The sequence below is a fragment of the Micrasema longulum genome, unplaced genomic scaffold (genome assembly GCF_059751315.1).
Source record: "Micrasema longulum isolate JH-2025_06_02 unplaced genomic scaffold, ASM5975131v1 h1tg001309l, whole genome shotgun sequence".
NCBI classification, from domain to species: Eukaryota; Metazoa; Arthropoda; class Insecta; order Trichoptera; family Brachycentridae; genus Micrasema; species Micrasema longulum.
Window position 1 is genome coordinate 16,708 of NW_028278496.1, and position 23,845 is coordinate 40,552.

Consider the following 23,845-nt stretch of genomic DNA (forward strand, 5'->3'; position numbering starts at 1 on the left):
AATTAGGGGCCTCTGTGGTGTAGTGGTCAAGACGCTTGACTCACGCACGGAAGGTTCCGGGTTTGATTCCCGGTGAGAACACAAAAATTAAAAATGTGATTTTTCTCAAGCCTGGTTGTTCTGTAATGTAATTCACCACTGTAATTGGGCCTCCTGGCCTGTTGTGGTGCAAAAAAAAAACATTGAATGCAACCTGGTATAAATAAACAAACTTAGTAACTATGGGTACGTTTTCGAGTCACTGCTTATAAAATATTTTACTCTATATGGCACGTCTATATATAAATATGTCAATGCGAAACACTGACAAAAAATGTAGTACCACACACAAACTCCTGTTTGCTTTGCAAGTACTACATTTTATCTCGGCTGCTGGCCACCTGTATATCATAATAATATGAAACTTTAATTATTCATGTTTTAACTGACAATCAAGAGCGGTAATTCAGTTCGAATTTCAACAGTTCTACGAATCCGTGTAATATAAGCGTGTTGGTGTACTGTTTTCTTTATTTTATTGAGGCCTTTTAACAAAACATGATATCGGCCGAGATAGTTAAATATTATTTACAAATTAAAAGTAAATATCGCAGTTATCGGGCGCGTTCTTTATCCATAAATATTGTCGATGCGGCGCATCCCTCGAACCATCCTCGAACGTTGTAAAAAAATATGGATTTTGTCATTTAAAAAAAAAATTTACGAACAAAAAAAACTATAAACATTCTTAGAATTCGTACTGCTTCACATTTACTTAGCGTATACAAGGAAAAACACTAATTCCCACCGAATTAGTGCCGCATCTAGTACATACATATATCGCTGCTTAAATTCAAAAGGCCACAAACCGAAATTTGACTCTTTTCAGTAGACCCAATCAAAGTTTTTAACATGAATGACTTTCCCAACAATATTTTGAGTTTGTCCAAATTTTTGTAGACAATCTCACCCGCATAAATAAAGGTTTCAGCTCTTTAACTTCACAAACATCAACAGATGAAAGAATTGAAGAAATATAGATGTTCAAATAAAGGCAGAATGGTGAATGTTACACAGTGTGTAAAGTGGCCACTTAAACCAGCCATTGACAGGTCATAAGCCCTGTAGATGCCTAGACTTCTATATTACCTTCTCTTAAATGTTCTTCACCTCTGTTGTAATATGTGAATGACTTTCGTTTTTTTTTAATGTTTTAAATATCATTAGATGCGTTTTTAAAAGCTGTATCCATAGAATAAAGAATAGTCTTAATGCTATAGATGGAGTTTCGTGTACCTAAACGAAGAACGGCGGTGATGGCGGTTTCGCTCTGAGGTTAGCCAACAGAACACAAAAATCAAAAGAGCTCTTGCGAGATTTTTCTTATAGAAAAATATGACTGATTTAAATCTCATTTTTGCAATAAAGTGAAATTTCGGGTTTTTTAATTTGTGGCCCTTTTGTTTTTAAGCAGCGATTCAATGTAATATCATAATAATCTTGTTGGATTGGTAAAAATGCGAATGAAATCGGAACTTTACGTGTTGTCAAGGATGTCGCTTGTTGTGTAAATCTATGGTAAATAAATTTCTAAATTCAAAAAGAAATGTGACTTTCGATTACTCGCTTGACGTTTGACAGCAAGCATAATATCATAGTAATATGTTCACCCGTACCAAAGAAAAAAGCTGTATTCGTACACGATCCGAATAAATATGGACAATTACGAGAAGATTGCTGTCGTTGGGGAAGGCTCGTACGGTATCGTAATGAAATGCCGACATGTCGGCACGGGTCAGCTCGTAGCTATAAAGAAGTTTCTAGAGACGGAGGATGACGCCACTGTCAGGAAAATGGCGATGCGGGAAATTAGGATGCTGAAAGTATGATCGGTGTGATAAACGTTAACTATTTTTTTCACTTACTATTTTCATGTTGTTTTTGAGGCCAGGGCGTCATTAATACACTAAAGATGATTTCTTTGTAAAGGTCAGTCATATACATATAAAATAACACACGCGCATGCACTCATATACTAATATATTCATTTAATTACAAACATAATCCCGCTCTTCGCCCCGATCCCAAGTTTATTTATTTATTTTAAATCTTAAAACAGTGCACACATAAAGTTAAAAGTTATAGTTCAATGATGGATCATAATTCCTATAAATATTCTTCTATATTATTTTAATAAATATGTGCTTTATCGTCTGCTAAATTATTTATCAACTAAAAAATAGAGTTAAAGAGAAATAAATTTTATATACGAGTATATGAAAAAATGAAATTCTGCTGACAAGCCTCTAAAATAGAGGCCTAGCGGATTATTCCACAAAAAAAGCCACAGCAATTATTTTTAGTATTTATTGCGTACAGTCAATTCAAATATTTGATCAACTTTACTTATGTGGGCAAAACAAAAAGTTTTCATATAAATCCATAGAATTAAGAATAGTCCAGAAGGAGCGTAGAATCATATTTGAATACATCGGACTGTGTCCAATAATTCTCCCACTCCGGCTTACTTTCGCCACGCGTATTTGTGAAGTCGCCGGGTAATAATGTTGCTTGATGGGGAAAAAAAATCACAACACAAATGTAAGGTAAAAAAAAAGCAATCTGTTAATTTCTCTAAAATTTTATTGTGCACGCGGAAACATTGATTGACACAACAAAGTAGATAGGTAAAGGGTCATTTAATAAGAGTAATTGAATGAATGAACTTTGAACTTAAAATATAAAACAATTTTTATTTGGCATAAGACGGATATTTTTATATCATGTCAAATTATATTTTATGTTTTAAAGATAATGTCGTCCAAATGTCCCCCACTGCGTTGTTTAATCCGAGGTCTAATTTTCATTAGGTCTTTTATTATATGAACAAAGTAGGGTAAAAAAAATTCTACCCTGGCAACACTAACGGAATTTCCATTTTGTTTCTTCGACAATCTGACAGATGGAAAAATAATTCAATTTTTAAGTAATGCATTTGTTATATACACATTCATTTGCAAATTAGAGATGAAATGTGATTGCATTCTGTTTCTTTTAGATCCTAGCAGTATTTCTGAACTTTAAAAGGACACAACACGGCATAGTTGAATTCAAATCAGGAGTTGCGTAATGAGCGACGTCTACAGTGAAACTAATTGGTCAAAACGTAAACCGACTCATTTATGAGTAGCTGAGTCGCCTTCTGTTTGATGTGCGTATGCGGTTTCTGGACTATTCTTAATTCTATGTATAAATCATTCAAATGTGAAAATGTTTACTTGATTTACCTACAGGCACCAAACACATTCAATTGGCTAATATTTTAACTTAACCTAAAGGTGGCTCCTGCAACCGTGAAAATCTACGCACATATTTGCACTTGGGTGTGAAATTGTGTAAATACATTTTATTTTGAATTTATTTCAGAAGAATTATTGTACAATTATTGCGCAAAAAAAATAAAATAAAACTGTTATTTGAAATATTCGATTGTAGTTCTTTGGAGAAAGGTGCTTTCGTTATCTTTAAGCACTTATTGAAATGTGTGATTGTTTATCCTCAAGAAAATCCATCACGAGAATGTAGTCAGCATTATCGAGGTGTTTAGGAGACGAAGGCGCATGTATATGGTGTTCCAGTTTGTGGAGAAGACCTTACTTCAGGAGATTGAGAGGGCCGACGGTGGATTACCAGAAACCCAGCTCCGTCCCATCTCATTCCAGCTGCTGAGGGCCCTGGCGTACTGCCACGCCAATAATGTGAGTTCCTCATCATTACCCTCTCATTTAGTACCGCAGGAGCTGGAGAGGGCGGGTAGTGAACCATCAGAAACGAAGCTCCGTCCCACCTCCTCGCAGCTTCTGAGGGCTCTGGCGTGCTTCTACGACAACAATGTGCACTGCAAGAGCTGGAAGTGGCAGCCGGCAGCCTACCAGAAATCAAGTTCCTTGCTGTCTTCATTATTCTAAGAATTCGTAATAAATTTACTGCAGTCTAAAGATTTAAAGTAAGTACATTCGAATTATTATTTTTTTTTATTTAAAAAAAAGAGAAATACTAGATTTCTTATTATTAACTGAAATATTTAAATTTTCAGATCATTTACTAAAAGTCGTAAGTAATATTTAATAACCTTTGCTTATGTGTGCGTGTTTGGGCCAAAACTAAATTTATCGATAATTTATTTATTAAATAATACATATAATATTATATTGAAAGAACGTACTAAAATCACTAACAACTTCGTCCCAAAGATTTTACGGGTTAAAATAACACTTTACAAAGAACACTTATTTTGTACACCGACTCGTAATTCGTAATTTCGGATGTTGTCAATTCAAGGCCTTAAAATATGTGCATTTCTTTCAAAAGTGTCGTATTCGTAATTATTGCTTTATGTCCTTATAAATGTTTTCTAGTGGACTCGAGATATTTATTTTACTGTGATCCTTGTATTTTTTATGTAATACATATTTCAAAGAACTAGGCAATTGTTCAGTTTCAGTGCTGCAGAGCAGCGTTTATTTTATAATTAAAAAATACATATAATAATTTGTTACCCACTAAGTCTAAAGTCTTTTCGGTGGGACACATTTTTTTTTTATGACAGGTTTATATTACATTTATTTTATTTATATTTTACAGATTTATTTATAAACAGGCACTATAAAGTATCTAGAAGATATTTCTTCAATTCTTTTTTTTTCATTTGAAGATTTTTCATGTTAATGATGGTTTGTGGGAGATCATTGAACAATCTTGGAACAACGCAATTTAATGTTCGCTCTCCGAAGTAATTTGTAATTCGGGGAACAGACAGGGAGCCCTTAGTTTTTAATCTAGTGTTGTGAGTGTGGGAAACTCTTTTTTTATATTCCGGATCAACAAAGTGATCTACAATCAATTTGTAGTCACAAAGTTGTTTTACCGGCAGGACATTACAGAATTAAAAATATACACCTTCGCCCATATGTTTCGCCTCACGGATTATGCTATCCGGTACAATCCCCCTCAACAGTCTCACCTGAATATCATGAATTTTACCCAGATGAGACCGGAAGGTGAGACCCCAGACACGCACTCCGTAAGATATAATGGATTCAATGAGCGAGGTATATATGTATATGTGAGTGAAGTTGTTTTTTTTGCGAGTGGACCGTATTGTTAGAGGGATGGTTGCGCAACTCCACTCGCCGGCTGATGTGTTGAAGCGTGACGTGGTGTTGGAACATTTTAGAGAAGGGAATGTGGAAGTCTAGACATTTACAGGGCTTATGACTTATCATTAGCTGGTTTCAGTTTCCACTTTACACACGGTGTAACATTCGTCCATATTCTTTCAATTCTTCCATCTGTTGATTTTCGTTATCTAAAATGTTCTCAATCTCCGTTGTAATATGTTAATCTTAATAACTCCCTATCAGTATTTAAAATGTATTTTATTCCGTATTTAGAAACGTGACATACATATTTTGCTTGTGATCACGACGTCAAAGCACCGTCTTCAGTGGAATTTTTAATCATAATCTTCTATGAGTTCAATCAGAATATTACATTATTTTTGAAAATCGGGAAGATTATAAAAGGCAAATTATTGTGTTGCGGACTCACGGATCAAAGGTCCGAGGTTCAAACTCCACTATATCCCAACTTGATCCTCATTTTCATACAACCCGTTGAAAATGACCCCAAAATAAATATTTACGATAATATTTATTTTTATGAAAAAAATATTAATTTATACCTATATACACTTACTATATATATATATCTTTTTTAATGTCTCGCTTTAGATCATTCACCGCGACGTGAAGCCGGAGAACGTGCTGATCTCCCGGCTGGGCGTGGTTAAGCTGTGCGACTTCGGGTTCGCACGCGCGGCCGCCGTGCCCCCGGAGCCCTACACGGGTTACGTGGCCACCCGCTGGTACCGCGCCCCCGAGCTGCTGCTGGGCGAGGCGCGCTACGGGCCCGCCGTGGACGTGTGGGCGGCCGGCTGTGTGCTGGCCGAGATGGCCGCGGCCGCGCCGCTTTTCCCCGGCAACTCGGACATCGACCAGCTCCACCTGATAGTCAAGCTGATAGGTATAATATTATACTTGCGCTTTTCGCAGATAATGTACGAAAATCCCGAGCAGTTTTTCTTTAAAGCTCGGTGGACGAAGAAGAGTTAAGTTTTAAAAAGTTTAATATTAATTGTTGCGTTTTCGTCAAAACGGAAAAATTACTATTACCCTTTACATATTGAGTTTTTTTTTTTTTAATTTAATACACACAATTTTACGATGGCTCAATTATTATTTTTTATGTCCCGACTTAATGGAAAATTTCGTGTTTAGTCAGGACTCTTCTATACTGAAATCAATACTATTGTTATTAGGAAACATCAATATACAAAACACATAACAAAACAATATACTTATCAAAAAATGCAATACATATAAGTTATTTTATAATACATGATGTAGCAAAGTTAAGATCATATACCTTAAATTTTAATTTAATTCCTTAATAATTTCATAATTCAATTTAGTAATTAATTTTGATAGTAAAAATAAAACGAAAATAATACTAGTAATACATTTATATCGTATAATAAATTAATAAATATGTTTCAATTAGAAATTTAGTTAAAATACATATTAACTAATTATTAAGCACCACTATTAAGTTTATTAAAAAACGATTTACCTAGGTACATAAAAGTAATAATGAAGACAGCGTTCATACTATAAATTTATATCCGGAGCAATCTTATACAGTTGTCTCTTCTCTTCGACAAAATCCAGTTATGTATGTTCATCTTATTGTTCAACATAGACATTGTTTTGGAGAACTAAATATGTTCATCCGAGTAACTTTATTAATATTATTTTTTACATATCGAGTAACTCTTTTAAATTTATTCGTTACATATTGAGATACTTATTAATATTATTGAATATTATCTACATTGAAATTTACAATAAAAAATATGTTTGGCCCCGTACAAGTTTTTGCATTCACCAGTTGAGAGTTTGAGAGTTGCGACTTGGAACCGATGATCGGCCCCGTGCGTGGTCATGGCCGTGGGGTTAAAATGACTATTGAATCAAATCAGTTGTAGGTATTTTTACATTTCTCTGGCAAATAATTTTGAAAACCTTTATTTATGCGGAATCTCACCAGCATAAATAAAGGTTTCAGCTCTTTAACTTCACAAACATCAACAGATGAAAGAATCGAAGGAATATAGATGTTCAAATATAGGCAGAATGGTGAATGTTACACGGTGTGTAAAGTGGCCACTTAAACCAGCCATTGACATGTCATAAGCCCTGTAGATGCCTAGACTTCTATATTACCTTTTCTTAAATGTTCTTCATCTCTGTTGTAATATGTTAATATAAACAGCTCCCCGGGGAGTTGAATCCAGTCCTTGTCTACAAAAATTTGGACAAACTCAAAATATTGTTGAAATATACTATTATTACTATTCTTTCGCCGTCCATTCGTTCTACATGACCAAACCATCTCAGAGGCCCTTTCTTAATCTTATAAATTATACTTGACTCAGATTTACACTCTCGCCTGATTTCATCATTCGTGACCCCGTCATACAATGATTTCTCACACATTCGTCTAATAGACTGCATTTCAACCGCGTTTACTCGGCTTTCACCCTTCCTCTGCCAGTTCCATGTTTGTTTCTGTTCATATATATATCTCCAAATACATGCACACACATGTGCACCCTTATAAACATTCATATACATACACATATACACACACACATAATATACATGCATGTATTGTCTTTCTGGAAATATCGTCGGGTTCGTAAAAAAACTTCGGAGGTGTGAAAAATGTGACATTGATTTTGTTTTTTATTTGATGTTAAAAAAGTTATATAAAGCCTTTTTTCCAGGTTTAAAACTAAAATGACAAATGTAACTAACCCGAGTATCAAATAGTATACTTTTGTACTTATCAAGTTGTGACATAAAGTGACTAACAAAATTTAAACCTCTCTCATGTGAAGTGGAAGAAAATCACATGCGTCGTTGTTCTACGATTCTGACGATATGTATCTTATTGTAATTTAATCTTCATTTAAATGATACCCATAGTACATCACGAATAAACCTGTCGATTGCGATTGGTTTAAAAAATATATTTTTTAAATATTAAAAAAAACGTTTTTACACTTTTTTCATACTCTTGTGTTTGGCAATTGTACAAAATAATACAAAATAGAAAAGAACAAATAATATTTTTTTTTCTAAAACACATAAATAATTCATATATACCTAATACCTACTAATACAATCCATACGTTACATATATACTTACAACTATACAGTTAATGTTAACTATGGAAGGAAGCTTTTCTTAAATTTTCGATAATTTATTTCTTCCCGTAGATTTTGTGGTAAATGATTGAAAAGCTTCCTTTCTACGTGCGTTTTTATATATCTACATATATAATAATTATCATATTGAACGGAGGCCTTGTTGAACACAATAAATGGTGATGGTGATCTGTTGTTTGGAATCCTTGATATACAATTTATATATCACAACTAGATAGAATACATAATAGATTCCTTAAGCTTCTGGATCGTAAATCTCTTACATATTTTGACTCGTATGAAGACTCTTCTTCTTTTCATAGTTTAACTTCCCTTACGTAGAAGCATTTCTGATCTATCTTTCCTCTTCAAAATTTTAAACAATTTTATCGAAAGTCCATATCTCTTGGAGCGTATTTCAATAAATTGTCCCGTAAAGTCAACACGACAAGTTAATTTGTTTAATAATTTATTGCCCAAAAAAATTATGTTCAAACTCGTTTATTTATTGTAGCTGCTCCAAATTTAATTTACTTTGTCCCCATTTAGATATTTTTAATACAAAATTTTGTGACTTCAAAAAAAAACTTTTTGAAACACTGTAAAATAAAACATTTGTCAGTGTGTAATAAGTTTATATTCATTTAAATATATTTATTTTATTATGATATCAAAATTTTGAATTGGTCAACTATATTATGAAAATCCCTCTCCTCCACTCTATTTCCTCATCCCTCAACCTTCTTACGAGCTCTTTTTTTTTTCTCGTGTCTTATATAATATATTATTTTTCTCTTTACTGTGTAACATGTTCTCACATTATATTTGTGAAAAACTTTAACTGGATGTATGTACTATTTTTTATATTTTGTATTATTATATAACAACTGTTGTTTTTCCTTAATAAATAAAAATAAAAAAATACGTATTTAAAAGGTCCATTCTTTGCATAATTTCTTCCAATATTATAGCTTTAATTTTTTTGACTCGCAGCTTATTACTATTATTATTCTCCGTAATTTAACGTCGGTAAGCTAAAGAGATGATGATATACAATTTTCTAGCATTTAAAAGTGACTATTTCCTGCTAGATTGTTTCATCCCTCTTTTCAGGTAAGCTGACGCCGCGGCAGCAAGAGCTGCTGCCGGCAGGCGCCGCACACGTGTCGGAGGGTGCCGCGTGCGGGGCCGGGGCCCGCTGGCGCCTGGGGGCGCAGGGCCCGCGCGGGGCTCTCCTGGCCGCCATGCTGCGCGCCGCCCCCGGCCGCCGCCCCCGCTGCGCGCAGCTCCTGCGCCACGCCTACTACACCCGGGATGGCTTCGCGGACCACTTCCCGCTCGAGGTGCGCCGCCGTTCGCAGCAGGAGGCTCTGGTCATTACCTATTAGATATTTATTTATTTATTTATACTTTTACAATGTTTGTATTCTTTTTTTATACATAATAATGTCCCCTCACTGGGGTGTCCCGTGCCGAGGGAAACATTTTACAATAAGTAAAACATGCCTTAAATTAGTTATTTAACATGTATGTTAACTTAATAATAAAATAAAAACGTGATTAATCTAATTAATCTAATTATCATTAACATAAAAAGCAATATAAATTAAAATAATCATCAAAAACATAACCAATTTATACAGACCTGTAGACCAAATTTCATAAGCAGTACACAAATTTTTACCTATTTGGCCATATAGGTACTATAGAGACTGAATCTATAGATATCTTATTACTTTATTGAACATTCCTATAGAGAAGGTTTCGTGTTCATATCACGTCGGGGTCACCACTTTTGGGATATGATTCGTTGTTAGATTAACTTGATTTAATATTATTTAATGACTATTATTTACAATTATGTAGGTCATAATCATTAAATGATACGCGATAAAGATTACTTCATCACCATCATCATTTCCCTTTCTGCCCCCAGTGGTGCATAGGGCAATGCAAAAGTAAACCAAATCCAGCTTATTTGAATGATATGTTACTTGAAAGTAAGGTGATCAGTCCTACCCTTCAGGTGCCTGTCCAAGAACTAATATAGGCACACGATTGACCCACAAGATTATTTACATCAGATTTGTTTTCACTGAGTTTACTGCAATAGTATGAATAAAATTCAATCAAGAGCTTTAGAGATTAAACGTCACCAATACGTTCCATAACTAATAAGTTCTCAGGCTTTCAGCGTGGAAAATAGGGCGATCTTTCTTTGTTATTTTATGACTTTTTGACAGCACCCTCTCGGCCGGTCTCGCATATTGTGCGATGTTTAGGCACAATTTTCTTTTCATCATAATGTTCACCACAGTGGTGAATATGGTCTCGCCTGGGATCGAACACGGAACCTTCCGTGCATGAGTCAAGGCCATCAAGTGTCTTAGCTTGCATCGCGTATTTAACATTACTTCTGATAAATCGCGGACATCGCATAGTCACTCCAAAATGATGAGGCTCGAAGGATCAAAGAGTTTAATTTTTTCTTTAAATTTGTTGTTTGGACTGTATGACTATATACTATACCTACCTATTATTTAAGAACGTTGTTTCATTGTAATTTTTTACTTGAAAGATTTGGAGAAATCTTTGGAACCACCAAAAACACATTTCTGATTATCGTAGGCAACTGAAATGGCTCAAAATTAGACAGCGGAGAGACTATCACTACCTCTCACTTCTGTTCAATGTACTTCATAGTCCTAACGCTTCTATATTCCTGCGTGAAAATTTTCAACGCTTATCAGTTCATGGTTTACCTCTTCGTTCTAATTCTCAAGGCACTTTCTTAATACCCATCCACAATTCCTCTTTCTTCTCTAACTCATATAGTGTCCATGCGGCTCGACTGTGGAATCATCTCCCATCCACCATCAAAGATGTTACTACATTATCTCTGTTTAAATCACGTCTAAAGAAACATCTCCTTTCTCTTCCTTAATCTTTCCTCCTTTCCTTTTTCCTCTTTTTTCCTTTTTCCCATTGAGTAATAGTTTTTGATTTAAGGTAATTTATAAACAAATACGTTTATTTCTATTTTTATATATTTTTAGCTTTTTAATATTTATATTTCCATATTTCAAATATAATGAGGCCTTATTTTATTTATTTATGCTTTATTAAGTTAGTTCATAACATCTTAAGAACTAATATAAACTTTTAATAACATAACATTTTTTTATAAAAAAATTCAGTAACATATTTTTTCTAATTAATTTTAAATATTTCAATCTTTTCTATCTCCTTTATTTCTTCAGGTAACTCATTGTACAGCTTCAATCCCTTGTACAATGAGTTTTGAGATTCTGTTTTTCTCCTCATTGGTATTCTTATATTTTTTTATCCTTGTTGCATATGTATGACATTGTTGGTTAAATTTTATTATTGTTTTTATCTTTGTTCTGTAACTTGAATTATAGAAATACAACTTTTATTTTATTGGTTGGTTGGAAGAAATTGCCATTTGGCAATAAGCCCGCCAATGTACAAATAACATTATGTACAAAAAGTTAAATAAAATAAAAAACGCGTCATCAGATTCGAGACAAGCAAGAAAAGAAGATAATACCTATTTTCCATAATTGTGGGTAATTTAGCATAAAAAACATAATATGGATCAAATGCACTGACAAACCAACCCCCCCGGGACGCCGAATCGTGTAGAGGAAAAGGGGGGGGGGGGACATAATGGGGACGCGGAACATAACGGGAAAACCAAAAGTACATCAAACTAGATATACTAGCTAAGTGTTGTACGGGCCATCCATTTCAGATCGACATTTCGCGCTCAGTATGGAAGTGACCAGGCAAGAAAGTGCACGCGGCTTTTTAAAAAAAATAGATATTTTTTACGATGTGTTTCATCTTATTTTCTGTGAGTACAAATATAAATTTGTGGATTTCTAAACATAGGGGCATAACGGGGATACGGTCACGGGGCATAACGGGAACACGGTTACAGGGCGTGATGGGGTTCCACATAATGCCCCCAATAAGGTTTTTTCTTTATTTATATATGTGGGAATTATAGTTTATTTTGTTTATTTATTTTTACACTTAATATACATATACAAGTATACATATAAGGGCGGTCATATTGCCTTAAGGCAATTTCTTCCTACCTACTCAAACCGCTCAGTTTGAGAAAATAATAAATACATGGACATATTTTAACAGAATACAATTTTATATAACATTTTTTTTTTAAGTTAACTAAAAAATTAACATTAATAATTGTATACAAAAATTAAAATAAAAATGAACTAAAAAAATTTACACTTTACTATGAAGAGAGGAGAGGTGAGATTTTTCCTGGCTATCTATATCTACATAAGTAGTGCTGGGAAAGGGAGGGAATTTCGGCTGTATACATTTATAGGAACTTCTCTGCATTTGCTTAACGAAGAGGAAAGCACAGAAAACTCATTCAACAGAATCCGGACTATTGATCGACATCAGTAGGCCTTCCGTTTCACTGAAGAGATCAGGGCATTTTGTGTCCTGTTTTTTTATTTTTTATTTTATTTTTTGCACCACAACAGGTCAGGAGGCCCAGTTACAGTGGTGAATTATATCACAGAACACCCAGGCTTGAGAAAAATCACATTGTAATTTTGTGTTCTCACCGGGAATCGAACACGGAACCTTCCGTGCGTGAGTCAAGCGTCTTGACCACTACACCACGAAGGCCGCCATTTATTGTCCTTATTGCCTGTACTATTCTAACCATGAAAGATATTTCCTATTGTGATAAGATCATTGCGACTTAAGCTAGGGTTTCCTAGGACAGCGGTGCCCGTATTTTAACGGCCGTAGTGAACGGTGATGCAGTGGACAGCCGTCGTAAAGGTGACTAGAGTGTGGTTTTCTAGGAAAACGGTGTTATCAACACCATTTAACACCACTTTCATAGGAAACCAATCTCTAATCACCTTTACGACGGCTATCCACTGCATCACCGTTCACTACGGCCGTTAAAATACGGGCACCGCTGTCCTAGGAAACCCTAGCTTTATTACGACCCTCAATAGGGTACCCCATCATCATCATGCCCCGTACACTTTGACTCGTCTGATTAATGGATCTATTGTACCTATTTGTTTTAGGTATTAATATAGTACGGATCTACAAGGAAAACAATCTAAGAGAGGGTACATCTCTAAAGACATAATAAAAGAGGCCGTATATGCAGTTTTAAGCAAAACAGCAGGTTTCAGAATAGTTGCACAACTTTATAGTATACCACATAACACATTGGAGCGTCACGTGAAGCCGTAGGTTATTTCCAACACGTGTTCTCCAAAACCACAGCAGAATGTAATTATCGTGGACGGATAACCAGTGAGTCGTTTCTGAGAAAGTTCAATAAATTTATCTGATTTTCTGGTGCTTTGCTCAGCAATCATGTGTTGCTGCATTTGGATGGTAACGTAACACACACTCCCCCCTCTTCCCTCTCTTACCTAATTATATACTTAGTAGTTTTAAATTGTTGACTAAGAGAGTAATTTTCACTTTTAATAAGTTTAAGATAAAATTCTTAATACGTATGATAAAAAAGTTTATAATAAGTAAAAAAGTTATCCATAACGGAAATCTCATATCCCGAATCCAAATCGTCATCATCGGCAGAATTGCCGTAATGACAATTTTGTTATTAGTTGACAGGTTTACGACTTCTCTTGCCAAGGTAGACGATGGCAGCGCCCACATATAAAAATATACTGTGGTACAAAAACGGCTTTAATTTTAAAAAAGTTATTCTGTGGTAACATTGGGTGCTCACGTGGATAAAACGATAAACAAGATACAGGTTTACAAAATAAAGTATAAATGTGTTTATTTCGGTTGCTGAGTATAATGATTTGCAGACAAATCCTCTGGTTCAACGTGTCTCCGCGGTTGGTAGAGCCTCTGGCAGCCCGGACCCCGGAGGAGCGAAGGAGGCGGAGGGAAGGCTGCCTGCCTGTCCCTGCTCTCCCCCCTACACCCTCACCACCCTTCCCCGCCTAGTGCCCTTGAGACGACCCCTCGCTGATAACGATGTGACTCTAACGGTAACTTGCTGTAATTATTTCCTATGTATTTATACTTATCTTTATATTATCTAGTATCAATGAAGGACTTCATTAGGTAGGTACTGTTTTCAGAGCCGGAACGGAGCGCGGGGGTAGGGACGATCGACAAAACGGGCCCCGAACCCCGAACGCGTGGCCTAAAAAGCGTTTTCATATGTCCTTCTTTCCATTTTGTCCCGAAAATAAGAGATATTTTGTCGTTATGGTCACTAATCCAGCAAAGCTTTGAGCTCGATTCAAAAAGTGAATGAATCCATTATACATATAATATGAAAGAAAATAAATCCTTTATGTTGTAATTTGGTTAGGTATCCAAAATAAAACACTTTTACTGGATTAAATTCTACTTTTATTTTTTTTTAAAATATATGTGATGCGTTTCTAATTGTTAAGACATTTTCAAGTTGACTTAAATATTTACAAAGTATCTTTTTAACAAAAATTAAATAAGTACTAACACTTTTTTCGCTGTGGGAAATTACATACATACATTTTTTTGCACCACAACAGGCCAGGAGGCCTAATTACAGTGGTGAAATACATCACAGAGTACCCAGGCTTGAGAAAAATCACATTTTAATTTTGTGTTCTTACCGGGAATCGAACCCGGAACCTTCCGTGCGTGAGTCAAGCGTCTTGACCACTACACACGGAGGCCGCTACAGAACCAACACTGACTTCTTTTAACCAATGCCAAGAATGCTAAGGCTTTACAATGAGTGTCCAAAGACAGCTCGGTTGATGTATTCCTACAGCAAAGAGAGCTATTTAAAAGATAAATTATTAACTAACTTTTTGAAAGATGAAACTTACCGACAGGGCAATAATGTCTTGTCTCTTATCACTGTGATATAATAATAATATATTTGCCAACATTTTTTTTCCTTACATCATGTTGTTTACACTTTACTGGCTTTGTTTGCTTTACAGAATTTATTTCATAAGCTTGCATTTCTTTGCATTTTTTGTTTATATGTTTACTGTTTTTTCTTGCATATCTTTGTTACCTATTATTGTTTTTTTTTACTTTGCAAACTTTTTATTATATCCTTTCTAACTAATTTCACATATTTTATCTGTATATTCTGTGTTTATTATTTAGTATGTTAGCATGTATTTTTTTGTAAATGCCTTTTGGGTGTTAATCAACAAATAAATAAATAAATATGTAACTTATGTTTTGATTTTTTATACATTAATTTAATTATCTTTTTCTGTCTTATAGTGCTAATAATTTATGGGTATTTAACAAGTAATGAGGATTTTTATATAGACCAAGAAAAGTAAAGTAAAAAAAACAATTAGGGTATACTGAGTGCATATTATTAGGTACATTATTGGGTGGATACCTTACCAATTTTCATTATGGAATTCTACCAATTATCTGCATACACAATAAATTAATAACCTTTGTGTTGTATTGATTTTTAAAAATCAGGATCAGTCAAATATTCTAATTTTGAATCATTTTTATTGAGTCCAAAATAATTTTACTAGAAAATCAAGTAGTGGAATTCGAGCCTCGTATTTCGATTTTCGAGATTCGAATTCGTACTTTTGATCCTCGAGCCCTTGACATTACCACGGATCAAGAATATGTAATTAAAAGCAGTATTTTTTAACCTTTTTATTTAAAAAAATGTATTTACGTGAATCCCCCCCCCCTTCCACCGGCGGGGTGGGTAGCACCAGATATCCTAAGATACACCGCTAGCCCACCCCCCAGGATACTAGTTTTTTATCCCTTACTTTTACATTTGTCTTGCTTGTGCCCGGGACCCTTCGGCTTCGCGACCCCCAAGGGGTCGCCACCTACGGTTTGAAAAACACGGATTTAAAAGTACCTGTTCATATCCAATTTCACTTATGATTGTTTTTCCCAGCAAGGAAAAATAAACACTACTAACGATCCCTTTCTTAGATTTGGTGTTTCTCGCAATGTTTTTCGACATTTCGGACAGCATTGCAGCGTGTACTGATGTATTAAGGCAATGTTTTCAACCTGTAGGTCGCAGTCACAAATCAGTCAAAAATAAAAAGGCAAGTGATGAAAAACTAGCTTCTTGGGGGTTTAACTCCAGATCCTTTAAGATCTGGGCCTCGATTATGATGGGAAGATAAAACTTATTTTCAAGTTTATCTACAATGTAAAATTAAATTTTCTGGATGATAAATATAATATGTTTTTACTTTTTTTTTCTAAACGTGTTTAATTACCAGTTACCGAAGAAGATACTTATTTTCATACAAATATACACACTTTCGTACATAAATATGGATATTAGTTTATACCGTCTCAGTATATACAAATGAAGAAAGCCGTTCATAATCGCGGCCCTGGTTCTCCCCTACCTTCCCCAGGACCCCAGGGGTAGAATTCTAAACGCAAAATCGCGCGTAGAAAATACATTTTAACGCGTATTTATATTTACATACAAAATACACGCTAAAATACTAGCCCAGCGACCTTAATTTTACCAAGCAATGCAAAAGTTAGTCCTGGGGAAGGGGGCTAGCCAGATATTTTTCTACCGTTTAGGGGGTCGCGTATTCAAGAAGGTTGGAAAAGTTCCAACATTTTTAACTTATCTAAAAAGTCGTCTATGACCCGAAATTAACATTGTCAAAACCTCCACAAAAATAAGACCTGTTATTACCTATATAGGTACGTAGTATCATTCATTTTCCGCACCTAATGGTGCACAGGGCACTGCATTGGTACACCAACCGCAGGGAATTTTGATCTTTACACAAAGGTAAGATGATTAGTCTTACGCTCCAGGTGCCAGTCCATGAATCATAAAATATTATATTGTAAAAACCTTAGAGTATTTACATATGTAGAGGGATAACAAAACATTTTACCAATCCAATGCAGGTTGCCTTTTATAGCCGGTTTTAGATAATCGGTGTAAAAAAGTGATTTCAAACATTTTAATCACTCGTCGATTAGTTTACTATATTGTATACATACTAGCCATTATAATTATAATCTATATATATATAAAAGGCAATGTTCGAACGGTTCTCCTCGATGGACTCGATAACTACCGGACCAATTTACGTGCGGTTTTCAGATAAATATTTCGTATTTTAAAAAAATATTTACTATTGGAACTAAAACCATTCAAACCCTTGAAAAATCACAGTTTTATCTGCTGTCTTCGGGCGCACGGCGCACGGCATACAAATATAACTTTTTTTGAAAAACGCAAAACATACCGATACAGAATATTTTATTCTGATATTCTGTCTAAAAAATTACAAAATCGGTTCAGTTTTGAGGTGCGGAAAACGGTAGAGCGGAACGTCGATTTTGTCTATTCTAACAAAAGGTCTGACATGCAGTTGTCTTTTTGTTCGAACACCTATTTATCAAAATTCTCTGTCCTCACAATTTATCTAAACCGAAACACAAAAATAATAATTTATACGTACATATCTAATTTGGACTAAATACAGTAATTGATATCAAACTTTCGATTGTGTTCATTTAATATATTTAGCAAGAACTCAAATCTAGCAATAGCACAGCATTGCCGGGTTCAGCTCGTTTATTATAAAAAGTCGCCACCAGGGTAAAGTTTTTCGATAAAATTTGAAACAAAAAGTTAATTGCACGTAAAGTTCAAAGGGTGATTTGTTTGTTGTTTTTTTTAGATCTGAAGTTATAATTGTTTGTTGGCCATTAAGCTAGGGTTTCCTAAGACAGCGGTGCCCGTATCTTAACGGCCGTAGTGAACGGTGATGCAGTGGACAGCCGTCGTAGTGGTGACTAGAGAGTGGTTTTATTTTTTAACGGTGATATCAACACCATTTTTATAGGAAACCACTCTCTAGTCACCGTTACGACGGCTGTCAACCGCATTAATGTTCACTACGGCCGTTAAAATACGGGCACCGCTGTCCTAGGAAACCCGAGCTTTAGGCCCGCTCATCTGTATATTTGTTTACGTTAACAAAGTCATTTTTATCTAATGACAGAACAATAATAGCGAGAGGTACCCGTGCCCCCCTTGCTCCCCGGCCCCAGCCTCCTCCCCGATTACCATCACCTCCTTTCCTCTTCTCCCCAAAGCTGCACTCTCCCGGAGTCATCCGAAGCCAGAAAAACGATACACCAGGTGAGTTGAATAATTTTAATGCCGTAAACTGGAATTAAATTGCATCTTTTTAAAGTATATTGCTTATGTAAGATAATATGCATACTATGGGTTTTTTTATCTTAAGTGTATTTTGTAGTTTTTTATACGAGCTATATTTTTTTGAAAAGTGGTGCCAAGTAATTCCTAGTGGGGGTGGCGGCATCACTGCATCAGTTTCTTAATACCTTCACATGGAGAAGCAATGTCAGCGCCCTTGAGGTGATTTTCACAAAAATGGCGCTTTATCCGGCGCTTTATCCACAATAAAACCCAACCCATGAAAAGGTTTTAGACATGTTCAGAAGCTATTATTACGTAATCAAATTCAATATATGAAACGGCTTTACTTACCATAGAACAATGTAAACTATCGAAGATGTGAACAGATTTATTTATATATATATATTTTTTTCAACTGATGATTTCTTAGTACTTAGGCACCTAACACATATAATAAAGTAATTCAGCCCTACGGTAAATTGTATTCAAAAAATGTTTTCTTATGCGCCGTAAAAGTTAGAGCATTAAATTATACGGCAAAGTTTCTTTAAAATGTACCAAAAAAACTTTGAACGGCGTCACTAGTTCATATGAATCAACCAAAAGAGAGTTGTGGAAGATTTCCGCTATCCTTACCGTCAATGGACCAATCGGCAGAACTAACCGAGAAGAAGGCGAAGGAACTTGAGACGCGGACTAATTTCAGAAAAACAAAACTAAAAAAAACATAGCGTTTATAATACGATACATATAATTTATTTATTTCTAATTTTTGGCTTAATTTAATAGTCTTTTCACAAACAAAAAAAATCACTGAACTTTCTTTTTGAAAATCACCATAAACAAAAGTAAAAAGTGACATCTATTAAATATTTTGTAGACACGAAGATTTATAGTTAATAGCAACGATAACAAATAAAGGATGGAATCATTCCATGGAATGTAAATTTGTATATGTTTAAATGGCATCTGACGGCAGTTCACATAATCTACATATAATGTTGAATAAAATTTCACATCAAGGATGTACTTTCCAAGATACCTGAATAAAACCAAAAAAAGCATTATGGATAGATGTCAGTTAAATACTGGAAATAAAGCGAGAAATTAATATCAATGAAAACCGTTTTAGATTATATAAAACAGCATGGGCTATTTACATTAAGTAAGTTCCGTTTATTCATTTTTCATTCGAAATTTTATTGAAATTTTCAAGAGGTTTGAAAACTTAAAACCGTTCTATCTCAAAACTTTCCTTTTTGACATTCATCCTTACCCTACAAATGTTTACAAAAAAAATGCAATGTTACCCCCGATGGCGCAAAGTACCCCTTTGTACGGCACCTTAATAATAATAAAGTATCATGTTGAGAACGGAGAGTAGAGCGACGAGAGTGAATTATTATCTATGCTTGCGGTACCTACCCAATGCACTATACTATAATATTTTAAAGGGCGCGGAAAAAGCTATTTGCCCATCTTTGCCTCCACCAGTTCTTACAACTTCTTAATTTTTCTATGATTTTGTATTTTGTTTAGTTGTGAATCTACCGCATTTTTCGTATGTAAAATAAATTTCTAGTTGTAGGAACATCTATCTTATTGTTAATTTATTGAATCGACGCTAGAAAGGAAAAAGTTGCCAAGGGACATGTACCAACTTTAAAAAAGAGGCAATTAAAGTTTTTTTGGCGTTATTCCTACAACATTAAAATAAAAATTTGAAATACGAGATTCTTTATTAATTAAAAAAAACTTTAATTGCCTCTTCTGTAAAGTTGCTACATGGCGGTTGGTAACTTTTTCCTTTCCAGCATCGAAAGCTGGTTACGAGTAGCTTTATGTTTGTAATCTTTTTGTGTTATTGTTTTAACTTGAACATATTTCAAAACAGGCATAGGAATGCTAGGAATCATTCTTCAAATATAAGGTTAGAGGTAACATTACAACACAGATGGAGAACATTTAAGAATCGGGTTGTGGTCCCGTACCTAGTGTTGTGGACTCATGGATCAGAGGTCCGAGGTTCGAATGCCACTCTATCCCAACTTGATTTCCATTTTTTAATAGTGAGTTATTTACAACTTGTTGAAAAGGGCCATCAAAATTGAAATATTTGGGTAAATTATAAGGGAATATGGAAGTCTAAGCATTTACACGGCTTATGCCCTGTCATCGGGTTGATCAGGTAGCCGCTTTACACACTGTGCAACATTTACCATTCTGCCCATGTTTTAAAATCCACATTTCTTTCATTCTTTCGTCTGTTGATTTTTGTGTAATTATACATAAAATGTGTCGCGATTTCAAGTGAGCGGCCGCTATCATATGAAAATTCATAAAACAAATTATCTACGAGAGTATATCTCTTATAAGTAAGAAATTTTCAATAAAAATAAAAATTTAATCATTTTAATGATAAATCTTACACATTTTTTTAGAAATCTATTAAAACAAAAAACAAATAAAAATGGTTTTGGATGAAAAATATATGAAGCTAAAAATTTTAAGTATTTTTCAATAAAAAAAATCTTAAATACCGATTTAATTGGAAAAACGTCATTTTACGTACCTACATTTTATTATTATTGATAATATCATTTTACTAGAGATACCATTCAAGGATTCTTTAAACCCTGTCACATCCGAAACCACGATGATCAGTGTGGGCAAGAAGACATATTAGCATATTTAAACAAAGATTTTTTTTAAAAACAAAATATTTAAAAAAACAAATGGTTGCTTACTTCTGCAGGGGAGAAGTGAGGGGAGCGCGGCGCAGAACCAGATTCCCTCTCCTTGCTTCTCCCCTGCAGAAGGAGGCAACCATTAGCTTTTTTTGATATTTTATTTTTTTTAATTTTTTCGTTCTAAAAAATTATTTTATGTGCCAATATGTCTTCTAGCTCATACTGGTCATCGTGGTTATCGGATGTGACGGGGTTTTATGAACATTATGTATAATACACTAGAACAATTTTTTATCTATCTTTCATGAATTGCCGTGAGTCACCGCCGCCCTTTGGTCTGGGATCACCATTTGGCTGTCAAGACGCCATATCTTGCTGACTTTGTCAGTCCGCAATTCCATTCTTTAGTCTTAGTCGACCGTTGCTGTGCTAGTAATAATACGTATTGTTTGTTTGCGGAACTCTTCCTTTCTTATATTTTCGTTACTTTGTTATGAATTTGAAATAAATACCCAAGAACAGGTCTCCTTGGAAATCAGCGCCTGTATTCTTCTACGGCGGCTCGAATATTACCATCGCAAATACCGTAAACAAAATGCATATCTAGTATATGTTCTCGAGAAGACAAGTCATTCAATTTGGGCATTTTAGCACTAGGCAAAACGTGTCCGACAAAAAATTAACGAACACGAAACTTCTAAGAAAGTAACGAAAACGAAACTTGTAACAAAGTACTTAACTAAAACAAAACAAGTACAGTAAAGTTCGGCAAAAAAACAATACTTATTACGAACAAAGTGATTGGTCGACTAAATAATGGAATGACCACCTGACCAGCAAGATGGCGTTTTGACAGCAAAATGGCGTCTTTCGAGCAGCGGCGGCGACTTACTGTACCGACTATAGTAGTTCCGAACACAGCACTTTTGAGGTCATATTTCTTGGAACCTATGAAAGACAGATATAAACATTGTGAGTGTCTTTAATAGAATAATTTTATCAATAATAAGAACATAATATTAACATGACGTTTTTCCAATTAAATCGGTATTTACTGTTTTTTTTTTAATTACGTAAAATATATATTATTTCCGTTTTTTTTTTAAATTACGTAAATTATATGTTATTTCCGTTTTTCTTTCCTTTTTATAGTTTAAACAATACAATAAAAATCCAACGCGATTTTTCAAACTACAGCGATTAACTAAAATCACTTACATTACAATTACTGAAATTATAGCCATTTAATTTTTTTAAATAACTTTTTACTTATAGGAGATAGACCCCTCTATTTTTAAGTATTTAGAAATTATATTTTTAAACTTATTTTCATATTAAAACGCCCGGTCATTTGAGCCAGGGACGGCTAGTAAATGTTATTTTGTGTCTTAGCTTTTTGATTATTTTTCATGGATTATTTTTTTAGTATTTCTTTTTTCAACGTAGTTCCACGGCGACTCTTCAGGAGACGTTAGATGCTAACCCCTTCATGATAATCACAGGACCTTCTCCTCTAAAGAGACTTCCCTAGTACAAGACCAGCCCGGACTCCGAACTTCTGTTTATTACCTTTTATTTATAATGTATTATACTCTATTCGACACCTGTAAACCAAATAAAAATCCTCACGCCACTTCCCCGTAGAGGTAGGCAGAGAAAATATAATGCCACACCGCTTATTTTTCGTACCCACAGACCTCACATCCTCTACATAAATTCATGCATCTTCTCATTTATTCACGCCCATTATTCCGACGTTTGACATGACAATTTCCGTGTATTTTTTTAATTTGCCATGTTTCGCTTCTTCCTCGTTTTCTATATATTTTTTTTTTTTATTTGAAAATTTATTTATAAACCCTTACGGATTATTACATTCATATTACATTAAAAAAAATTTACATTTTTAATTTATACTCTGTTGTTCAAGATAATATTTTTTACGTCTTTTGAAAAGTTTGTCTGAGTCTTTTGTTTAGTTTTGTCTGGTAGTTTATTATATAATTTCAGTCCCTGGTTCATTAGTCTTGATTGTCCTTGTCTTGTTTTAGAAAGTTGTATATGGTATTTGTCTGATATTCTCGTATTATGTCCATGTTGACTACAATTTTTTACTAGTTTTAGTTCTTCGTCTACAATTACATTAGTGGCTAATTTATGTATAAATTTTAATGATTCTAGTTGAAAGAGTTCAGTTATATTTAATTGCTTAGTTTGTTTAAAAAGTTCTCTAGTTGCAGTTAAAAATATCCATTACCAATTGCATCGTAAGTCCTTTATTCGCTGTCATAACCCCTTTTTCGCTGTCTATTCACTCTACATGTCCAAACTATGGCAATACTTATATCCTAATGTTATCGATCATGCTCGTCTCAGCGGATATCGACATTAAATCTGTGCAGTTATCGTAGATAGTTTCACCACACATTTGTCTAACAGATCGCATTTCAACCCATTAAGCCTACATTCATACATATATTTTTTTAATCAACTTTCCCATGCTTATTAAGTGTCGATACTGGTCGGTAGGTATGGTCAGTACCGGACTCCATTCTATCATCGATACCAGTCATGTTATAATTAGTGATCGACTGAAACAAGATTTTCAGCCGAAACCGAAA

General features: G+C 34.5%; 1 protein-coding gene across 1 annotated transcript; it reads left to right on the forward strand.

Moving 5' to 3' along the window:
* The first annotated feature begins 1,536 nt into the window (after nucleotides 1-1,536).
* On the forward strand, nucleotides 1,537-22,966 carry LOC148275970 (cyclin-dependent kinase-like 4). Its single transcript, XM_088234964.1, has 7 exons — nucleotides 1,537-1,862; nucleotides 3,543-3,737; nucleotides 5,772-6,063; nucleotides 9,423-9,682; nucleotides 14,183-14,368; nucleotides 18,374-18,513; nucleotides 22,671-22,966. The coding sequence occupies exons 1-7, from the start codon at nucleotides 1,695-1,697 to the stop codon at nucleotides 22,753-22,755; spliced, it is 1,326 nt and encodes a 441-aa protein (XP_088091090.1). The 5' UTR covers nucleotides 1,537-1,694; the 3' UTR covers nucleotides 22,756-22,966.
* Nucleotides 22,967-23,845: the final 879 nt, after the last annotated feature.

Coding starts and splice junctions, on each gene's coding strand:
- LOC148275970 (XM_088234964.1), top strand. CDS start 1,695: ATGGACAATTACGAGAAGATTGCTGTCGTTGGGGAAGGCTCGTACGGT. Junction 1,863..3,542: donor GGGAAATTAGGATGCTGAAA/GTATGATCGGTG, acceptor TTTATCCTCAAG/AAAATCCATCACGAGAATGT. Junction 3,738..5,771: donor CGTACTGCCACGCCAATAAT/GTGAGTTCCTCA, acceptor GTCTCGCTTTAG/ATCATTCACCGCGACGTGAA.